General features: G+C 40.4%; 1 protein-coding gene across 1 annotated transcript in view; it reads right to left on the bottom strand.

Annotated features, from left to right (window-relative positions):
* Nucleotides 1-3506: 3506 nt before the first annotated feature.
* The window catches only part of LOC117731155 (neurexophilin-2), a 40505-nt gene continuing 22030 nt past the window's right edge, over nt 3507-21981 (bottom strand). Inside the window, exon 2 of the mRNA XM_034533320.1 lies at nt 3507-4319. Within this exon, the coding sequence (XP_034389211.1) occupies nt 3507-4319 (813 nt within the window). The remainder of the gene's footprint in view (nt 4320-21981) is intronic.

Raw genomic sequence — 21981 nt, 5'->3', positions numbered from 1 at the left:
AATAAATGTAATAATAATAATGTACACTTTTATTAATCGCACAGTGGGGAAAATATTTTCTGCATTTGAGCCATCCTTAGTTATTAAGGAGCAGTGGGCTGCAGTGAAGCGCCCGGGGAGCAACTGGGGGTTCAGTGTGTTGCTCGAGGACACTTCGACATGCAACTATGTATGTATGTATGTATGTAATGTAGCCTATACTTTATTTAATTTCCACCACTGATTTTACATATTAATCTTCTTTATCATTTAATTTTCATGCTCACAAGGGGACTCACTTATTCATTATTTTTTACTATTTGATACAAATCTACATTTTTATGCAAGCCTCCCTCTGTGACATGTGAATGCACACCACACCTCTGAATGTTGTCAAAGCAAAACGATTTCAAGCTAAACATGTGTCTTGCATGCTGTAAACAATGTTGGTATGGATGCAGCATGCTTAGATAAACATGTTCAACATTTAGATGTTAAATGATTTGTCCGAGGACATAAAGAACTGTACTTGAATAGCCTTGCAGGCTACTGATTAAATAGTTTAGTAGTGATTTTTAACTAGTTTAGACACCTTTGCTGCCGAGCAAGGAAGCTCACGGCTTGAATCTCAGCCCCTAGAGGGGGAGTTTGGATGCTTTCTGTGTTCCTCTGGTGCCCTGTTTGCCTCCCAAAACATCACGAGACAAGTCAGGTTGAGTGTGGTTTTAAATTAAAAAATTAAAAAAAACATCACAAGTCTGAGTCTCTCTCTTCAAACTGTAATGCATGTTGAGAAAGGCACCACGTTCTCGTGCACCACGGTAGATTTAAGTGGAGTACCTTGGTGGCCTCCAGATTAAAGTGCCCACCATGAACGGGGGTTTGAGTCCAGCTGCATGTTCTTCCCCATCTCTCTCCTCCCCTCATTTCCTGTCAGCTATAATCTGTCAATTTAATTAAAAAAGGCATTAAAGCAAACTAAATAAAAATGAATAAATCAAAGCTGCTGTGCAGCAGCGAGTAGACACCGGACATGTTGAGGAAGAGCAAGAAGGAGGAGGAGGCGGAGGAGAAGAGAGAGATGAAATAAGGAAGAGGTTAAAGACAAATATCTTTGAAATCATGGGGCTCTAATCGACACAGGACAACGCCCAAATTGGTATTTTGTGGTCATCGCCAATGTCTTGAAATCATAAACTTTGGCATGAAGAGCAGGTCATGATACTATTGAGTTCTTTCCAAGCAAGGAACAAGAGGTGGTTTCACTCAATGACTTAGGCAATCACTTTATGGGAGATTTAAAACTAGTGTAAACAATTCTGTTATGAAGACCAAGTTCTGAGAATTTGTGATCATCACCAAGACAACATACAGTGTAAACCCTTTCTGTTCTCCTGATGATACATGTTGGTGAAAGTTGCAAAGTGCTGGAACGTACGGCTGATTTGTAATGATTTTCTTTTCACTTTAGACGGTTGCTGTAGCACCACCATCAGGACGACAGGCCCACAAAGCAAGTCGAGGAGCTTCTGGCCAGCCCTTAATAATCTTTCATGGAGAAAAATGGCTGAATTAAAGATAAGAACATTTTGGGAAAACATGAAACATTTGGCAACATAGAAAAAGATGTTCTGAATGCAATATTTTATTTCTGATTGGTGTTGCCTATGTGATTAGACATTTTCCCATAATAGAGGTTAAAAGATGTTACACGTTTTACATGTATCTGTAATCTCAGTGGATTAAAATGTCGGTGTCAAACACACACACACACATACGGCCACACACACACACACACACACACACACACACACACACACACACACACACACACACACACACACACACACACACACAGCTACACACAAAGGAGTATACAGATCTGTCCACAACAACCAGTGCAGTGATTCTTCACAAACCCACTGCAGAGAATCTGTGTCACAAAGAGGGGAACTCTGGAGAATCTGGGTTGCGGCGACTCCATCAATCTGTGTCCCAACTATCTAGAGCAACTTGTGTAATATACATGGACTTCCCTGGACCTCCATTTTAATGTAATTGATCAAAAGCATAAAAGGCTATCGAGTCTGAGTGAGATAAAGATTAAATTATCATCGACTGTATGTCTTCTAATGAAATTTTGAGCACCATTATAGTCGGATCAAAAGTGTGGAGAGCAAAGACCCAACGAGTCTGTGTTAAGAGAGAAAAAAGGGAGTTGGTGAACAACGAAAAGGAGAGACAGTCTGAGAGAGTTGCAAGGTGGAGGTGCTAAATCCTCTAATCTCGATGTATGTATTTATATATATATATATATATATATATATATATATATATATAAATGATGAGACGATCCTGATTTCTTTTTCCATAAATTCATATTTTTGTAATAAGGAACAATGATAAAGTAAATATTTCTAAGTATAGCTGAGATTATAACAGTGGCACCAGTAATACAGCAGTCAATACATTGTGACAAAGCCACCTGGAGGTTTTGGTGTAACTGAAAAATGCTTTCTCAAATGTGCAATATTTCCTTAAGCTTGCACAATCAAACAAACACAATATGTCAGTCATATTGCCTACAATACAATAGATATTTCTCTTTTCAGTTTCAGGGTGAATGTAATTAAAATCATATCAGTTACCTCCCTAGGATTCAATTACTGTACACACCAACTCCCTCAAAAGGAGCTATCGTCATTTTAAGAATGTTTCACGGTTGGTTTTCAAGTTATAATTCAATCCTACCCTTTAATATGTTTCAGAAAATTAAAATGACATATCTTCACAGAAAGCTTTGGCAGGAGCTCCCAATCAGAGTGAAATGTGACTTCATTTATAATAGTGTCCTTGCTGAGTTAGATAACATGAATATGCTGCACAGCTTGTATCCTTTTATTGTGCTTGTAGCTCTGAACAAAAACATTCACCCAGTAAAAGAAAGACAGTTTAAGAGATTTTAATGTGCTTTTTCATACAGTATATTGTATGCATATCCAGCATAGCATTTCTCATACATATAACTCTCTTATAATCCAGGGAAACGTAGAGCTGAGAGGATGATTAACAGTCAGTCTACCATAACATTATGTCTGCCATACAGTGATGGCGCAGCACAGCCGCCTCAGAGGCTCCCTTTGTACTCGGAGGGCATAATACTGATTCCAGCTGTTTTCAACTGAATTCTCCAACTGCAAAAAAAGTAATAACACTGAGAAACAAATATCTAAAAACAATAAGTGTGCTGAGGTTGAGTACATTATTTACAGAAAAAAGCAGACGAAAACAGAAGTTAACAAATACAAAGTTGGAAAATAAGTTAGAGAAATCTGCCATATCCTAACCATCCATTACTCGATTATACTTGATTTAAATCCACAATTCACTGCAGTTTAGAGGCAAAAAAATGTCCCCTGCTTCTTCATCGTAATCAATATGACTATGATTTCCATCATTATCATTATAATCATCATCGTCATTAACATTGTCTCTTTTTTCTCTCTTTGCAGTTCAGTCTCACTTACTTATCCCAAGTAAGGGTATTCACTTTGGAAGTTGTAGTCCGGACACACTTTTTGAACCAGCTTGTAATCGATGCTGAAGAAAGAGATGAAGATGCAGATCACCTTGAAGGGTTTGGCACAGAGCCAGGCAGCGTGGGACTGGGTGTGCTCCGTGAAGCAGGTCTGAGAAGGGTCGTACAGGCAGGGTTTGGGCTTCTTGGATCTATTGGTTTTCTCATACTCCACCCGACAGTTAAAGGTCTTTGTCTCTTTTGGGTCAATGGTGGTCTGTCGGCTTTCCTGGATCTGGACGTTCTGCTGAGTGTGGGGGTGCAGATGCTGGAGGACTTCAAACTCCACCACTTTGGTGGGTGGCACGATACTGACCGACACGTTCCCCAGGCTAGACGAGTTGTGGCGGAAGTAAACAGTGAACGTCCCATTGATGTGGTCCACAATCTTCCCTGTCACCAACAAGCTGAACTTCATGGTCTTGACGTTGAAGTAGAAGTCTCCCCAGCCGAAGATCTTCTTGGTCTTATGGGATGTCTTTAGTGAAGGCTTGCGCTTAGAGCGGTATCCTGTCTGGTCAAGGAGCAGGGACTGGTTCCGGGCCGAGTCGTATGGGTTAAAGAAACTGTAGGTTGGTGGCTTGGATTTCATGGGTGTCTGGTCAATTGAAGTGGAGAAGATACGGGTTTGGTACGGAGGCTTAACCACTCCACCTGTGGTTCCTCCCACTGTGCCTCCACCCATGCCATACGGAAGAGTCTTCATCACAGACCCCACTGGGCCCAGTTCTGAGAATTCCACCTGCTTCTCCAACCCTTGGACCTGGAGAAAAGAAAGACACGCAAAAGAAGAAGAAGAAGAAAACATTATTTACAACGGGCCAAAGACTATTCAATTTCAATTTTCACATTCTGCAGGATAAAAAGCATCAGCTGTTTTAGTTTAATCTCTACTTATATGATTGGTCAACACTACAGTTAGCCACAACTTGTAAAATACAACTATAATGATGTTAAAACAAGTAGTTTTATTTATATTATTTATATTAAAAAGCCAGATTGCTGATTGTTTGAGAAATTAAAATGAACATCAAACGACAACCGATCAGGCAGGAAATCGGCCCAGTTGAGGGTAACCAATTCGGGATTCATATCTGTCTTAATCCTGGCAACGTCTGTCACTCATCAGCCCCAGGGCAGCTTCATGGAGCATTTAAAGGGTTCTGAACTTAACATTACATCGTTGGCAATATACGATGTACTACCAGCCCTGACAAAGCCAGAATACACTGCTGCCAGTACTGGAAGTTGAACCAGCAATCTACAACCTCTAAGCCCCGCTGAAGACATCAGTTATTCAGAAATGTACATTCAATTTGATCTTCAAACTGGAGAAAAAAGTAATGTCGCATTTAATTTCACGTACATTATCATAATCTCAAATGTTGTATAGGTCACTCCTCTTTTTACCTCTCATGATTTTTACTTCCCCGAGCATCCAAGTTGTTGGATGTTTTATGTTTCATCACTTGAATTGAAGAAAACAAAAACATCTATTTTTATTAACACACTTTCATTTTGTTGTCAGTGTTGCTCCGGAGAGAAAAACAACTCTGCGTGTAAGTTAATGGATGTGAGCCTTTGTTAGTTCAGACAGCGTTCTGCCTTTAATCCACAGCCGAGGTGGTTATTCACCGGGCTGATTGACTGGAAGTCTTCCTCTGCTCTCTTTCATGTCTCATCAATTACATCACTGCCATGCTACCAACCATATGCATATATGAGCGCACTTTAAAACGCACACACTGGAGCACACGGGCACATTCGCGCACATGCACACTTCAAGCTCAAAGCTGTCATGAAGTGACAGCGAGAAGTATCACAGCTATTCGGAGGGGTTACATGTGCTTCCCTTGAGGATGCATTTGGATAGAGTTATAAACTGTTCTAGTGGATAAACAAACCAAAAAATACAAATGAAAACAGCATTTCAAAACAAGTACAGGATCAGATATTCGTGTCTTCTCATGCAAGGACAGTTTTCGTCTCCCTTCATTCTTATCCAGGGCAGTGGAACCGACAGGTTTGTGCCAAAGCGCTCCTCATCATTCATCAATCACTGAACCTAATAATAACTCCATATTGCTATTCGCAGAGGCAACAGCGCAGCGCTCAATACAGCTCCTAATGTATTCAGTCATTCAATTAATGTATCTATGTCTGTTGGCCATTCATTAACATGCCCGCAGAGCTGATTTCTAAGTAGATTGATTGAGGGGAAAATAACTGAAAGTTTATTGACTACTGGAGGAATGAATTACCAAAAAACGACAGGTGTTGATAAATGACCAGTGACTGGGATAATGACCCACTGAAGTTTTTTAACAGACCTCAACTCCCTTTGGTGTCTTGACAGGAAGCCTTTGCAGTGGTCTTGCAATTTTAAGCTGGTGCATTGGTGATGTGAGCCGACTTTGGCACTGACAGGTAGGAATAAGCCTCAGTTGATGGCATAAAAACACCCAAATATGTACAGCAACAAACTGTGTGTACAGTGCATGCAAGATAGGGACTTCCTGTGAATGCGCTGTCAGCAGTGCTGTCAGCTAGCTCCATGTGTTGCCATCTGTCAGACTAACACTCTGCTGGTGCAGTCATTTCTCTTGCTGATGGTACGGAGCTTGAACTAGCACCATCATCATAATCCTTAACAATCTTCAGCGGCAACATCACGCTAAAAACCTCAACCTAACCTTCTGGGTCAACTGTATGAAGCAAAATGTTTTTTTATCAAGGGATCTGAGGTCGGCATGGGTCTTTTTGAGCAACTGTACAGTCAGCAACTTTAATAAACATCGATTGAGTGGAAAAAGATGAGTATGGAGAGAGGACTTATTCTGTGGCACGAAAGTAATAAAATGCCAACAGAAACCAATGAATAGATGGACTTTCTATTAGCATAAATATGAAATATTTTTTTGTGCTGGACAGTAAATCCATTTAAAGGGTGAGTATTTGTTAGAAAAAATATCAGATATTTTTTTCTTGACATGAAATCCATATGCTATAGACTTTTTGCAAAACAGCGGATGTTTGCTATAAGGTCACATCAGGCTGCTGCAACTGGTACGAGATTGACGGTTTGAAAAATACAGATTCATGCTTTACTTCCTCCTCAGCCTCTATTCAGTTAGGTTACAATAAGCGAGAAGTAATTCTCAGCCAAAGGAATGTTGCTGGGGATGATAAAGAGGCTTGAAAGCCCTGTGGTGCACACAGTAGATACTATATTTACACACCGAGCAACTCAGCGAGAGAGAATATTTTAGTCCCATACATACATGTATTTAATTTATTAGTTACTTTTAGATAAATAAACTACAATTCTTGGGAAAGCATAGATTACAATGTAAATGACCTCAAATGTATGTTTTTTTAATCTGCTATCTTATGTATCAATTTAGTCTTATTTAAGCTTCAAAAAGTCTTCATAAAGTAAATTAGAAGTTAAGTTAAGAATGTAAAGTATCAAAAGTAAGTACAGTTTCAATTGCATAAAAAGGCTGTGTGTACATTTTCTGTGAAATTTAAGCATGCAAACATAATGAATAACAAAACAGGGTACTTGCCATACTATTTAAATTGGCCATTTATGGTCAAGTATATTTTGTAATAACAGTGGGATAAACCAAAGATTTTATGTAAATTAAGCATTCTTCATAGATATTATGTCTCTGATTAGGTCATTCATGTTCACTAGCGCCTTTGTTAGACTGTACTCAGTGACAGTGGTGCTTTGAGTTAATGCTAAAATCTCCATAACATACAAATAAAATGTAATTAGTCTTGCAGGTATTTCATGATTAACACAAGTACTGGAAGAGACGGGTGGATTGATGGACAACCCAAAAACATAATGCCTCCGGCCATATAAGGCTTCTATATAAAATGTTATTACACATGCATGTTTGTACAAAATTGAATGGCAATCCATTCAATTACTCTTGAGGCATCTCACTCAAAAGAGAACCTCATGGTGGTTCTAGAGGAAAAACCAGGAGCTCATGAAGGTCTTTAGGATTTATCCTCCGGGGAATTTCTGTGCAAAGTTTCATGACAATCCATCCAGTCGTTGTTGACACTGCTAGCATGGCTTGTTATCTGAATCCGATGAATCCTTTCCAATTTCCTTTATCACATTCAATATGAAACAGCACCATTAACAGAGACAAACCATCTCAGGGTGTGACTTTTAATCCATTAAAACCACTGCAGTGACTAAATAACAGAAAAAGAAAACTTGACGTGGGGGGATGACTTGGGTTCTTCTTCCAAGCTGCAACGTTGCCTACATAGTCAAGCTTAACACACATCAACATGGCATTAGTCTTTACTCCATTTAGGATTGAGATTCCTGTTTGGTAGCATGAGATGGAATAAGTATAGTGGTGGATTTATACATATGTATGATGTTGGCAACTCAATAACAGCAGAATCATTGAAAGAACAATCAGATTACAGAGTTTAGGAGATAGAGGGAGATAGTGAAGAAAATGTTATTAGCGGAGAAGTGAGATGAGGAGCGGAGAGAGAGTAAGGAGATCTTGTACATTTTCTAGGAACGGGGAACATTAATCATCTGTAACTTTATTTGGAAGTTCATATGAGCAAAACGGCCTCTTTAGTTGCTGCTTAGATGGGACGCCTATAACCTACATGGAAGTGCATGCAAGAAAGAAATCTAAGAGATGTTCAATGAGGAGATTATAAGTGTAGCTCAGAGTGAGTGACATACAAAGTAGACACACATGCTGGCAGATAGAGAAGGGCTTAGAGAGAGAAAGAGAGACTGAGCGAGGAAGGGATTCACACAAGCTTATTAAATAAGAGAAGGTCAGATGAGCTCTAGAATTGACTGCTGAAACTCGACATATCACATTCTACCACAATTAAGATCTCTTTTCATCATTAAGGAAGCTTTGGATCAATGGTAGCACCTCTGCTCTCCCTTTCTTTAACACTCTCTCTGTCTATCGGGTATCTGATCCTCCGTCGGGCAGTTCGCTCTCCCTCCCTATTCCCCCTTCATCCATAACTTCCACACCTCCTTGATAGCGAGAGTAGTCAGAGGGAATGGACTTAGCTTACCGGCTCCCCAACACACATCCGACTTCCTCTCCTGCCTCTCGCCGTCCGACCCCCCCCCCCCCCAACAGGACTGATGAGAAAAGGAAAGCTGCTTGTCTCAGAGCTCTCTCTCCCAGGCTTGTTTCTTTGTTTAATTGGAGTTTTATTGGTGACAATCAATTCATTTCTATCTGTGCTCCAGGCTGCATTGATCTGCTGTCACAGAGAAGAGTCAAATGTACAGTTCCACTCCCACAACGCTACAAACCACCGACTCTGATGCAAGCTCCTGACTTTCACCACTTTACTGCTCGTTGTGATTAGAAGCAGAAATGGATTTAGTTCTTTCACATTTTTCAGGTTTAACCTCATAGTTCCTCGAGAGGAGTAAGAGAGGCTGCACACTATTAATAAGCAGTGGGAGGGCACACGTTCAGGATGAGATGTTGAATGCACATCAGTTGTTACTTTGAAGTCACTGTTTACCTTAAACGCTCCCAAATGCCATTAATCTGTTCAAGCTGACGGTGGAAAAGCCGAACATCTTAAAGTAAGAAAAGGTTACCTTACTGTAGTTCTGAACTTCAAAGATTACTTTTACTTTTAACTACACCCGTGATACTGAGGTATGAGTTGTGTTGTAAGAACCTGAAATCTAAATGACTTTCATTTCAGCTATATCATTTCCATTTAAGATATTTAGTGGTAAGGAGTAACTAAGTAAATCTACGCAAGAAATATTTTGAGGTACTTGTACTGTGCTTGAGTATCTCCATTGTATGATACTCTACCACTATATATTTTACTTCACTACATTTGTTTGGCAACATTAGTTACTGGTTACTTTATAGATGTATAATATTAATATAGAATGTAATCAACTAAATACATAAATTATGTACTATTTAGATTAAAGCAGGATATAAAGTTATTAAATTACCTGCATCGTTATCTGCTGCAACATTAGAGGGGTGGACACATTAATGCATCAATAATGAGAATCCAAATAATATTATTATACAATATTATTTTGAAATGGACTATTCTGTATAATAATTACTTTTTGTACTTTAAGTGTATTTAAAACTGTTTTACTTTTACTTCTAACACTGTGGTATTACTATTTTTGAGTACTTCTTCAACCACTATTGATAATACTGAGATCCAGAACGTTTTACGGTGACTGGGGAAAAGGTGATTATTTAGGTATTATTTAATCTCCACAGGAGTTCTTCTCTTCTTTCCCCCCATGCTGTAGTTCTGTTTGCTTCACTGGGCTGTGACGTCCGGTGCACGCTGGGTCAGTTTTTAGCAGCCAAGTGTGAAGCAGTTGAGACGAGGGTCAGCACCTCTGAGTCAATGTACTACTTACTGCCCCAAGTCAAGGAGTTCAAGTATCACGGAGTCCTGGTGCCAGCTGAAGGTAAGATAGAGTTCAAGGTCAACGGGTGGATTGGTGCACCATCCACAGGAAGCAGCAAGGATGCTAAAACTTTCATCTGACTTGCAGCCCATAAACGTGATCATATGTTGATGGATAACTGTTGCAAAAGCCAACTGATTATTGTTATTGTACGGTTACCTAACAGCTTCAAGTGGATTACCACCTGGAATAGGGCCAACACTGGATTTGCCTGTAGCCTGGGAAAGGCAGACTTGGAGAGCGGAAAGCCTTCAGTCGGCAACAGACAGGCAGGATCAAGCAGCAGGACAGTTAGTCAGAAAACTCATTTGAATGTTGGCAGTTGCCCGAACATTGCAGGATGTCCCGGCTCACTTTTGGGGTGGCGGGTAAAGACCTAAGAACTCCAAAAGAAGCATGGCGTACATGTGCTTTGGGTATTTACAGTAGTTGTGCAATCATAGAGACTTCATTGTAGCACCTCAGGGCAGACCCTAGGTCTCATCCCAGGTACTACTAATCCCATCTGCCTCATGAACACGACAGGAAGTGAATTATAAGAAGAACGTCTGCGGCACCACAACCTGGAGCTGGATGGTTTGTCTTATAGACAGAGAAGTCTACTGTGACTCAGACATGTTCAATTCTACCAGCAGGGACTTGACTCTATTTTGACAACGATCATATTATAATGAAAAATTACTTTTCTTCCTTCCAACTAAAAAAAATCTGAGAACTGAAAATGACATTTAATTACAAAAAGCAAAAATAATGCCAGGAGGAAAAAAGATAAACCAGTAGGGGGAAAATGGAGAGAAAGGGAGACAGACAGAGAAAGAGAGGGAAAAGAAGAAAAAGAAGAAAAAGAAAAAGCAGTAAAAGCGATTTCGCAGTCCAGTGGTGTCGCTGGATTATCATGAAAATGAAAGCTACTGAGTCAGGGAGTATCAGGGAGCAAGGAAATGGAGCCGAGACAGATAACACAGCAAGGGAGAAGAAGAAAACGAATAAGAGGACGAGAGTAGAGAAAGCAGAGAAGTGTGTAAAACAATGTGAGGGGAAAGTGCAAAGAAAGAGAGAAACGGTAAAAAGACAATATATATACGACACACAGTGAGATTATGAGTGCAATAAGACAAAAATGAGAATCACTTCACCCCATAGAGAATAATCAGAGGTTTCTTGAGAAGTAATATCTGTAATATTGTTTCGAGAAGACCAGTTCAGCTCTTAAAGTTTTTCCCATGAATCAGGCAACATGTAAAAAGTATGCTGGTTGATCATGAGCAAAAGTTTCAAGAATATGTACTTTCTGTATAAGTCAACTTCTTGTACAGCATGTACAGCAAATAAAGCTTCATTGGAGATTTGTTTGGAACAAGCATCAACTGGATAAGAGGATTTATGAAGGTATTGTGTGCTAGCTTAAGTGATATATGCTTGCAATATTGCACAATATTGCAGATGTCACTAAGATTGGACTGAGAGGGAACTGTAGAAATCCCCGGTTGGCATGCCTGGGAAAAATTCAACATGTTTCGCAACACAAACCTTCAAGACAATTGTAAGTCTCTGTTACTTTGGCACTTTTAAAGGTTGTATGTATCAATTAGCAGGTCTTAAATTTATCTTAAATAAGCGTTAAAGAGATTTCTTTCAGAAAATATTATACATTTTGCCTATCACCATCTCTTATCAAGCAACAAAAGACAGCCAGAAGAAAGAAAATCTGCAATAGAGATCCAGTGGAGGCAGAGGTTGTACAGGTTGGGACCCAATATACTGCTTTACATGATGTATGTTTACCTTTACTATTACAAAGACAATCCACCTTACTAAGAGTCGCCATAATACACAATTGGCCACATCATGCAAAAAGACTGTTGTGTGTTGAAAGCAATAGCACGCCATTTTGGTAAACACACCATGTTGCTTTCTTGTCAAGAGTGAGATGAGAAGATACTCACAACTCTCTAATCTTTCCAGTTAACAGAAAGCTACATCCAGCAGCTGGTTAGCTTAGCTTAGCACAGTTGCAAGATAGAGTGCTGCATGGAAGACATATTTTTGTAGTTAGCATCACACTCTTTCAACAAAAAGCCAAGAATATTTTTTTCCCATTAAGCCGTAGAACAAAACATTCAAATATCTTAATTGCGTTTTAGCCACAGACCTTATTTTGAAAAAAGCAGTGAATTCAAGACAAAATAATGTAAGTGCAAAAATGCTGTCTCACTCCAATGTTTTAGGACTCATTCCTGCAGCACTCTATTGCAGAAAACATCCCATCAGCACCTTTAAAACCCACAAATCAACAGATTATAGCTTGTTGTTTAATCCATACAAAATCAATAGCATATACAACTACTGTAGGGGTAATGTGTTTGGTCGGGAGCAGAAACTTCTTAAAGGGACAACAAACACTCGGCTAGCTGTTTCGAGTCTTTATGTTTGGATACGATAACTGGCATAAGCGTTTAAGGACAAATATGACAGTGTTTTCAATCTTCCCATCTAAGTCAACACAAAAGCAAATACGTGTATTTCCCAAAATGTCAAACTATTCCTTAAAACTTCCCCTGCTTTGCCACAATCTAACAATCCTTTTTACTTGTACTCATTAAGATCAATGCAGTTACGTTTTAAACTCTCTCCGCATTATAAACTATCAACTATCACACTCAGCTGTAAACCACTTGCCTGATATGAGACATAATTGTCTGTTTCCATCTTCAGTCTCACATTGTGTCCAATCTATTGATTTTTCCTAACTTAACAATCACTAGAGAACTACATATCTGTCATTTTAAGTGGACAACTGTTTAGTAGAGCAGAGAAAAAAAATAAAAACTACGATGGTGGGTAATATTAAGACAACATGCCATCGCCAGCGCACAGCTTGACGACGCCTCACGGCCACTTATTCTGGTGCTTATTAGCTAATTAATAGCCCCACTGCTGCACTAATGGGCTTGATTGCTTTTTAACCGAGAGGCTTTGGTGTATTCATATACGTAAGGTTAATGTTGGTCACTATGAGGGATATTGATAGAATTAAAACAGTAACTGATATCATGTGTCTGAGGATTGGCGTCCTCAGCAAATAGAGTGATGCCTGTAGGCTGTGTCGGTGGTATTGGCCACTCCCATTGAAGGATGACGAATGCACTTTCACTCTATAATCATTGGCATTTATTTCATTTCATTCACAGGTGCAATATACAGGATGAGGTGATTGTTTTCAATGAGAGGGAAGCTTTTTGCATGGTGCTTTTGCGTTGCTGAGCTCTTTGCATTTTTCAGGTCTTGCGTTTCTTTAGCAGCACGCTGAATGCATCGAGTTGTTCTCATTGTGGTGATATTTTTCGGGAACTACATGACCAAAAGTAGTTACCAAGATCTGGCAAATCAGTTTGGTACTTGAGATGTCGGCTTAGCTGTTTTCATTAATGTATACTGTATTGTTAGGTAGCGTGCAGATAATTGTTTGGGTTGAGCTAATGTTAGCACACAGCAAAACGTCAAATGCTCTCTGTCTGATTGGGCCCTAACAATGAGGTCACTTATTTTGTTTAAATATCTGCATTGGTAATTATGTAGAACATAACAGTAATACATAGCAGAATATCATGAACCAATGACAACACTAAGATACACTTAAAATATCTATCTATCAAAACAAAAGAAAAGAAAATATATAAAATAGAAAAGAAAATTACAAATTGTGGCTTGGTGAACATATTTGATTCTTCCCGCACCCTTTAGTCTGTGTTTTATAATCCAAACAGGCAACGCCTCATGGTTTCTCTCACATCGCTCTACTCCGTCTGCTGAAAGGTGGACAAGAGAGGCACTGAATACAAACCACAGTTTCCTTTATCTTTAAAGTCATTAGAAGATTTTGCTCTCAGGAGCCTGACTTTAGTGGCCATAGATCAACTGTGTGCAGGAGTCCTCCCTTGTTCCTCCTATCTTACTGATCACATCAGATCAGCATGCCGGAGTGTTTTTGCCTGGCTGGCTGGGTGGGCAGACTTCCCACAAGTCTCCAGTGATGCCACGGCACCTGATCAATCACCCAAGGCAACTCTTTGGGGACCCGCCGGAGAGGAAGGGAGGGACGACAGAGCGGGGAGGCATTGGTGGATTGAGGGTGTCTCGTTTGCATGCGGGATGGCAGGCAATGCATCAAAAGATGACAGCTATCCCATTCTTCCTTAAACAAGAGTGGTGAGACTCTCGCTGGCTGTGCCTGAACTTTAATCATTCATCTAAATAACTGTTGCAGAAGTCTGAGGGGGCCGCAGCCAGGCAGGCTGCAATGGGCGTGGGGAATATGAAAACTGACGTTGCGCTACTGAATTGCTCATTTGTAAATGGGTAAACATATATTTGACTCAGATTGCAAAAGCACAAAAGCGCTTGTCCTCATCACCCACAACCCCCTCCTCCTTCTTCCCTCCTTTCTCTCTCATAGATTTATGTATTGAACTAGTTTGAAATTCATCAAGGTCAGACTGAGCAGGTTGGGAGGAGGTGCAGGGTTCTCGGGCTCTGGCAGCATGAGCGACGTGTTGATCGGCTAAGTGACAGTGATTGATGCCCTCTGTGTTGAGCAACTTATCAAGCGCATATACACACACACAAACTCCGCACACAGATAAACAGCAGAAACATTTGAGATAAATAAAGAATCAAATAAACACAGGGGAATGGTAAAGAAGAGGAACCCCCCCCCCCCCCCCCCCCCCCCCATCTGCATAATGACTAGACGAGATGGAAAGAAGGAGGGAAGAAAGAGGCAGAGATTCCCAGCGGGTGAAACTGAGCCTGGGAGACGTCAGTTGGTGAGGGATACAGGGACACATGGGCCTGTGACGACTCCGACAACTCACCCAGGCGGCAAAATAAAGCCTGGCTTCCTCACATTTGTTTCCAGTGCTCATCAGTAGGAGAGCTGGATGACGGATGGACTGGCACTGGGCGCAACGCGAGCGTGTCAGAGTTACTCACCATAATAAAGACCTGCTCCTTTTCCTTTGCTTCCCTTTTCTTTCTTTTTTCTTCTTTTTTTTTTTTTTTTACCATGCCTGCAGTTTAACTGCCTACAACCCATTTAATTTAATTTTAATCTGGCTTTGTTTGTCTTCCTTCACCCCTCATTTACTTCATCCTTCCTTTATTCCATCTCTGATCTGTATTCCATCCCTCAGTTCTTTATTTCTTTCATAATTTTCCTCATCCCGCCTCCTTCCACATCTTTATCGTTCCAACCATGTATGACCAACCATCCAGCCTTCTTTTTTACCCTCCTTTTCTCCAACAACTCACTCACAACATCGTCCTCACTCTTGATCCGTTCCTTCCTAAGGTGCATCCTTCCCAGTCTACATCCACATACCCTTCTTTCTACCTTCCATCCCTCCATCCTCCCATTTCTCATCTCATGTCTCCATTACCTGCTTCCATAAACTGTTTAAAGATGCACCTTTAACTCCATCCCACCATTCGACCTTCCTTCCCACTCTTCTTGCTGCCAGGAACCAGGCCTTCCAGTCTGTCTCCCTGATTTGGGAGTCAGCGATGTAAAAGGATGATGATTAGACAAAGATGAAAAGACTAAGCGTTTCCATTTCTGCTGCTTCCCTGCTGTGAGGGATGCTCTCTATGCTTTTGGGAGCTTAGCCAAGTGAGGCCACGTGGGGGGGGTCAAAGCTCAAACCCGCGAGGAGATGCGTGGCTCTCCAGTTTGGGGCACACTGTCTTCACTGGGGCTGATGGCAGAGTTAATTGGAGAGAAAACAGTAGGAGGTGCAAATGAATAAAACCCCTCAGAGGGGCTGGCAGCAGGACACGGTGGCATTCCCCTTTCACGTCAAGGTTATGCACACACACTGAAACACACACCTGCTACTGAGGCTGCAGCGACAACGGTCCTGTAATATCATTTGCATAGAAAGCACGAGATTAGCTCCGCTTTATTCTGTGCAAGTAATTTGATTAAAAGGAGCTGGAAATAACACGATAGATAAGATAGATAAGACAACACATACACATACACATTCGAGCGCACACTATATGGCAAGTTTTCTCCTCTACTGCCTTTTGCATGCCTTTGCCAGTGTATAAATCACCCAGCTTCAAGGACGCAGCACTGGGACCCCTAACTGGGATCTTTCACATCCACCATCTGGACGCAGAGTGCTGACCAGCGGCCCTGCTCTCATTCTGTTCCTCAGTACGAGCCACAAGATGGGGGGCGGGTGTATGCTGGAGCTAGAAACCTAATCAATCCAACGACTGCTTAGTATGTACTGGACTTAATAGAAAACTTCCACTCTGGAGATGAAGAGGAGTCGAATAGAGCAGTAATGATATTTTGAGAGAGAGAGACAGCGGCCGCAACAGACAAAAAGAAAGCGAGAGAGGCCGCCAGCGTCTCTGCTTATCCGGACCTGTCGCACATATTCATTCACACGCTCCCTCCCTCTCTTCTCTCCGCTCGCCCTCCTCCAGAGACGGTGTCTTTCCATCATTCGACTTGGTTTCACACTCTGAGACCCAATATCAGAGTAGATATGAACAGATAAGAGAAACGCATGATTGACTTTCCACAGACAATTGTGTCCACTACGGTTATTTGTGTCATGCTATCCGTTGGTGTAAGTAGGCCTATATCTCTCTGGCCCACCTGTCTGCCTGCCTGCTGTCTTTCCATCAGGCTGAAAACATTACGGAGGACAGCAGTATTCCTCTTTCTCTCCCTCTCCAGCTGATGGGGCAGACGCTTTGTTTCAGCTCAGGTCATCTCACCTGCTGGCTGCTGCCCAGTGGCTCATCACTCGGTCATTGTCAACACCCAGATGTGCACACACACACACACAGACACACACAGACACTCACACACACACACGCAGACACACACAGACACACACGAAAAATCATCCTTGACGACAAATGCCCACATGCATCATACACATTTGTGGTGATAATGCTGAAGCCTATTCTTCAAATGTTGAAATCAATGAATTATATTCTAAAAATGGATTTACTTTAACACAGTGATGAAAACAGGGCTGCAGCCACAACCAAACACTGGAGGTTTGGAGGACAACATTAATACTGCCTTTATCATTTTTATATAACTGATCTTAATCTGCAGATTATTAATTTATTATATTGCTGCATTCACAAATAATTATGCAGACGGGAAAAACAAACAAACATCTAAAGGAACGACAGGACGGCATGTTGCTATGTTGATGGAATAAAGTATTTTAAATACAATTAATTTGTGTCTAATATTTTATGGAATTATTCTAGGAATGTAGCTATAAAATTCAGCTTTCTCTTAATATTCTGTCGCAAACTTAAACCACTTTCTCCGGTCTGAGCAAGCTACGGTTGTAAATTAAAATGTTTAAAATATTTTTGGTTAATCTACCACCATTAACGATACTCTCCCGTCCACTAACATGATCTTGTTTGCCATGTACCTTCTGCCTGATTCCATCTAAATACAGCATTAATCTTTTGGTCTATAAAATGTCACGAAACAATGTTATGATAATTAGACAGTTTAGCTGATGGTAAAAATATCTAAAAGGATGGGTTGAAAAATGTACTTATTGTTTTAGCTTGAGATGCAAACATCCCAAAAATCCAACAATGACATAGAGCCCTCCTGCTAACTGAGATTCAACATTGCCTGTAGGGGGCCAACACAACAATAAATATATCATTTCATTTGTGTTTATTGTTACTCTTTGTATATATATATATATATATATATATATATATATATATATATATATATATATATATATATATATATATATATATATATATATATATATATATAGCTAGTATTGGTTGTTACACTGGCCTGGCTATTGGTCCAGCTCTTCTGCACATATGTAGGAACACATTGGCGGCCAATACATTAACTAGATTATCGAAACCAATTTAATTGGAAGTAAAACTGAAAGTGCCTTCAATTCTAATTAAGATCCCTTATTACAGATACAAGCAGAAAGAAAGGTACGTTGAAGTTCAATTAAGAAGTTGATCTGTGAACTGTGATAGGACTTTACAATAATAAAGTAATATTTTTCCTATTCACCTTCATTTTCATGTGAATATGAGTTCATCTAAATGCAGCCCCTGTGTCCCCAGATCTTAGCAAGAAAATATGTTGTTGCAAATGATGCAAGAATGCAACCTCTGGTTCGGAAAAGTGAAGCCAATGCGGAAGTGTCTTACAATTGCATTTCCGATACTAGCCAGCAGGAGGCGACTCCTTAGGTTGCAAAAAGATGCCTGATTGTATGAACGTCTACGAGAAAAATGACCCAACTTCTCACTTGATTTTTACCTCAGTGAACATTGGAATGGTCTCAATGGCTAGTCTCAATTCTTCGATACAGCATGATGTTCATTGTGTAATTATGGGAAATATTGCATCACGCGTCACACAAGTGTGTGACATCACGGTGACTACATCCACTTCTTTTAAACAGTCTATGTTCAAGACCTTCAAAGATTATATTCATGCATTAAGAAATTTAAACAAATAGGTAAAAACTACTTTTGTCCTCTCATTGATACATTAGCCAAATCTAACATTGTCTGACTTCTGCAAAATGAAAACCTCTCACAGTTGTTTCCCCGATATAAGGAACATGTAGCGGAATATTTGTATAGAAAGTAAAATTGTGGCACTGCTATGATAGTTCCATTACTGACCATTTATTACTGACCTGCTCTCAGTCACACTGTTTGTGTTGATTCAACAGCGATAAAAGGCTCTGGACAGACTCAGACTTGTGACTAATAGTCCAGCAGGATCTGTGGTTCAATTACCGTGTGGGGCAGCGCTCCTCTGTCCCTGGGCTAGATGCTTTACTGCAATAGCTTCAGTAAACACACACACACGCACACACACACACACACACACACACACACACACACACACACACACACTGAAAGCTCACGCACACACACAGCCTTTATAAATGTGATGTCACTGACCAAAGGATATCAACACTGATACATTTCTCTCCCTCGTTTTTTCCTTAAAGATATGTCCAGAAGAAACATATTGGAAGATTGTATATTGGCACTATCTAAATGAATGTTTTCAGACCCTGGGGAGACAAAGGCTCACTGCACCGTCTGGGTCTTTAAAAATCAGGGGACAGCTGACGAAAGGCTTGGCTGGAGCAGCTTATCCACAATGAGTGAGACAACTCAGAATGAATAGGGGCCTATGAAGTCAATTCTTTTGACAGTTAGTGGGTGCAACCAGCTTCAGCTGAATTGGTTGCTTCACTCGGCTGTTACCTGATCTTTTGTAAGTTTGAATCCAAGGACTCGTCCTCTACATCTTAAGTGAACAAACTTGTTTTCCCAAAAGATGTCAGCGACATTGTGTTCCTCGAGGCACACCAAGCCTCCGTTTGGACAATATGTGATGAAACACCTTCTGTCAACAAAAAAAACACAGGAGCAAAAATAGATGAATGCAACAAAAGCATAAGAATAGTTTTCTTGAGGTTCCCCACTGGTCCAACCAGACCTACGGAAAAGACCAAACTGAACTGACTGACAAACGCCCACCCGGTGTAATAACACAAGAAGGGTCTAAGGATCTGGCATGCTTCCAGAGCAGATGGGTGGGTTGAGTAGGGGAGTGGGTTTGGCCTTGTGGATGGCGAGTGCAGGAGAGCACCAATCTGTCATTTCTAACAAGCTAGGAGACTCGCAGCCAGGGCAGGTCACAGACACAGGACACACACACACACACACACACACACACACACACACACTTGTCCGCTGCTCGTCCTTACGCAGGCGTCACATTCCAACTGTGGCATTCCTGCTAATTAGAACACAAATTAATGATCCAAGCAAGTGAGACAGGCTGACTCTCCTTAAGACCAGTCAACATTTATCCTTCCTTCCATTTGCATCTTCCTCTGCCTTGGTTTCACACTCTTATTCCTTATTCCTCCGAATCCCCTTTTGTCCCTTTTTGTGCATTCTTCTCCTCCACGACAGGAGAGAGAAACACTTTTAGGATGATGTTGTTTCTAATTTATAAAGCAAGAAAAAGGAAAAACTTGAAACCAGCTTGAAGTAAACAAACCACCATTACTGTGGCCACACCATTTAAGTGTTATGCATGTAACACTTAAATACATGAATTCACTTTTTTAAGTGCTCTTGTTCAGAAATCTGTCTGTGGGATGTGTAGAACCATTTGATGTTGAAAATATAGTCATCAAATGTCGTTAAAATAAAGGTTGTAATCTAAAAAGTTTCAACACAATGTCGTCCAGTTTCAACAGACAACTCATTATATTTTCTGTTCTGTGCTGCTGTCAGCTGCTCCAGCAAAAAGCTGAGACTTTGGTCAAAAATGGAAATTAAAAGCCACATGCCTCTCCTCCACAAAATCAATCCTACTTTATAAATAAATACTTTATAAGTCTCTAACTCTAATAAATCTTCATTAAATTGTTGGCAAGGTAAGGACGATCTACACAGCACTTTGACATCCATACTGAAGCTTTAATTAATATTATGTTCATTTTATTTTTGTCATAATTAATTGGATTTGCGCTTTGAGTGCTATAGACTGTATGAAATATATAATTTGCCTAACATCAGCCATAGTGTTCGGAAGAGCAGTTGTGAAGCTCAAAGTGGGCTCCAGCCAAAGTCTAAAAAATGGACCGAGAAGTGGATTGTCGTAGGCGGGTCAGACAGCTTGCGGTTAACTTGAGACTCTAACCGCTTGTCAGTAAAAGCAGCGACGGCCTCAATTTTGCATTAACTTTACCCTTTAATATAATTTAATAATAAACGGGTGAGTAACCACAATGTTTTTGTTGTACCAGGATGAACATTTAATTCTGCTGTAAACATGTACGGTGGGGATCGACTCGATTTCAGAGACAGTCTCAAGTGGCCATTTGAGAAACTGCACTTTTATGTCTCTGTGGATTAATTTCTAAGCTCCAGAAGTTGCCGCTTGTTTGAGACTCAATAACTGCCAGATTCACATAGACTACCATCAGCTGTTGACTATGAACAACTCAGACATATGTTATTTCACTTTCAATGTAAATGTGTTCAATTCAGAGCGTAAAACCTAAATTGGCTGCCGGATTTGCCGAAAGATTTGGAGGAAATGCTCATGATGCGACCAGTGAAGTTAGCCATTTAGTTAAGCTCCACATTGCTCTGCCCCTTTTTGTCTCCCTTGCATTATTTTTTCCATTAGCATGAAATTATCAGTACATAACTTGTTAAAAACTGTGAAAAACATGTGTGTGCGACTTGGTGAACAAGTGCTGGTAGTTCCTCCTCAGAGCTGCACTGCTGAGTAAATTGCTTGTTCCGTGATTGTATCTGTTCATCTTTCAAGAAGAACAGTGATAGATTATGTGGCAAAGTCACAGAAAACAACAACAAACTCGATCTGGCAGTACTCAGCGGTCCAGGACACCTTGCCCACAATGCATCAGTGGAAGGCTGACCTTGAGCGCTAGGCATTAAGGTCAGGAAGCATCATTAGTCCTGCTTCTCCACTGCACCGGCTAAGAATAGGAACATGAACACAATTACTCACTCACCATCTTCATATATCTTTCCTTTCTTGCTATTATTTCTTTCAGCAATTCATTATTTTCGCTTAGGGAAAGAATAAAACAATTAAATATCCTACTGTAGTACATGTATGTCTTAAAAGTAGGATTAAATGAGCAGTAGAACGGTTATTTACATCACCTACATCGATAAATCAATGTCACTCTTTTTTCTTTAATACTCTCATAATAATCACTTTCCCTGTTGTGTCTTTCTCAGACTGCCTCCTCTTAATTATATTACATATACAGGAGAACTTTTTTATAACATTGACTGGTTCATGTTGCTACATGCAGCACACACC

The sequence above is a fragment of the Cyclopterus lumpus genome, chromosome 5 (genome assembly GCF_009769545.1).
Source record: "Cyclopterus lumpus isolate fCycLum1 chromosome 5, fCycLum1.pri, whole genome shotgun sequence".
In the NCBI taxonomy this organism is placed as follows: Eukaryota; Metazoa; Chordata; class Actinopteri; order Perciformes; family Cyclopteridae; genus Cyclopterus; species Cyclopterus lumpus.
The sequence above is the reverse complement of the archived record's forward strand: the minus strand, read 5'-3'. Positions and strand labels throughout refer to the sequence as shown.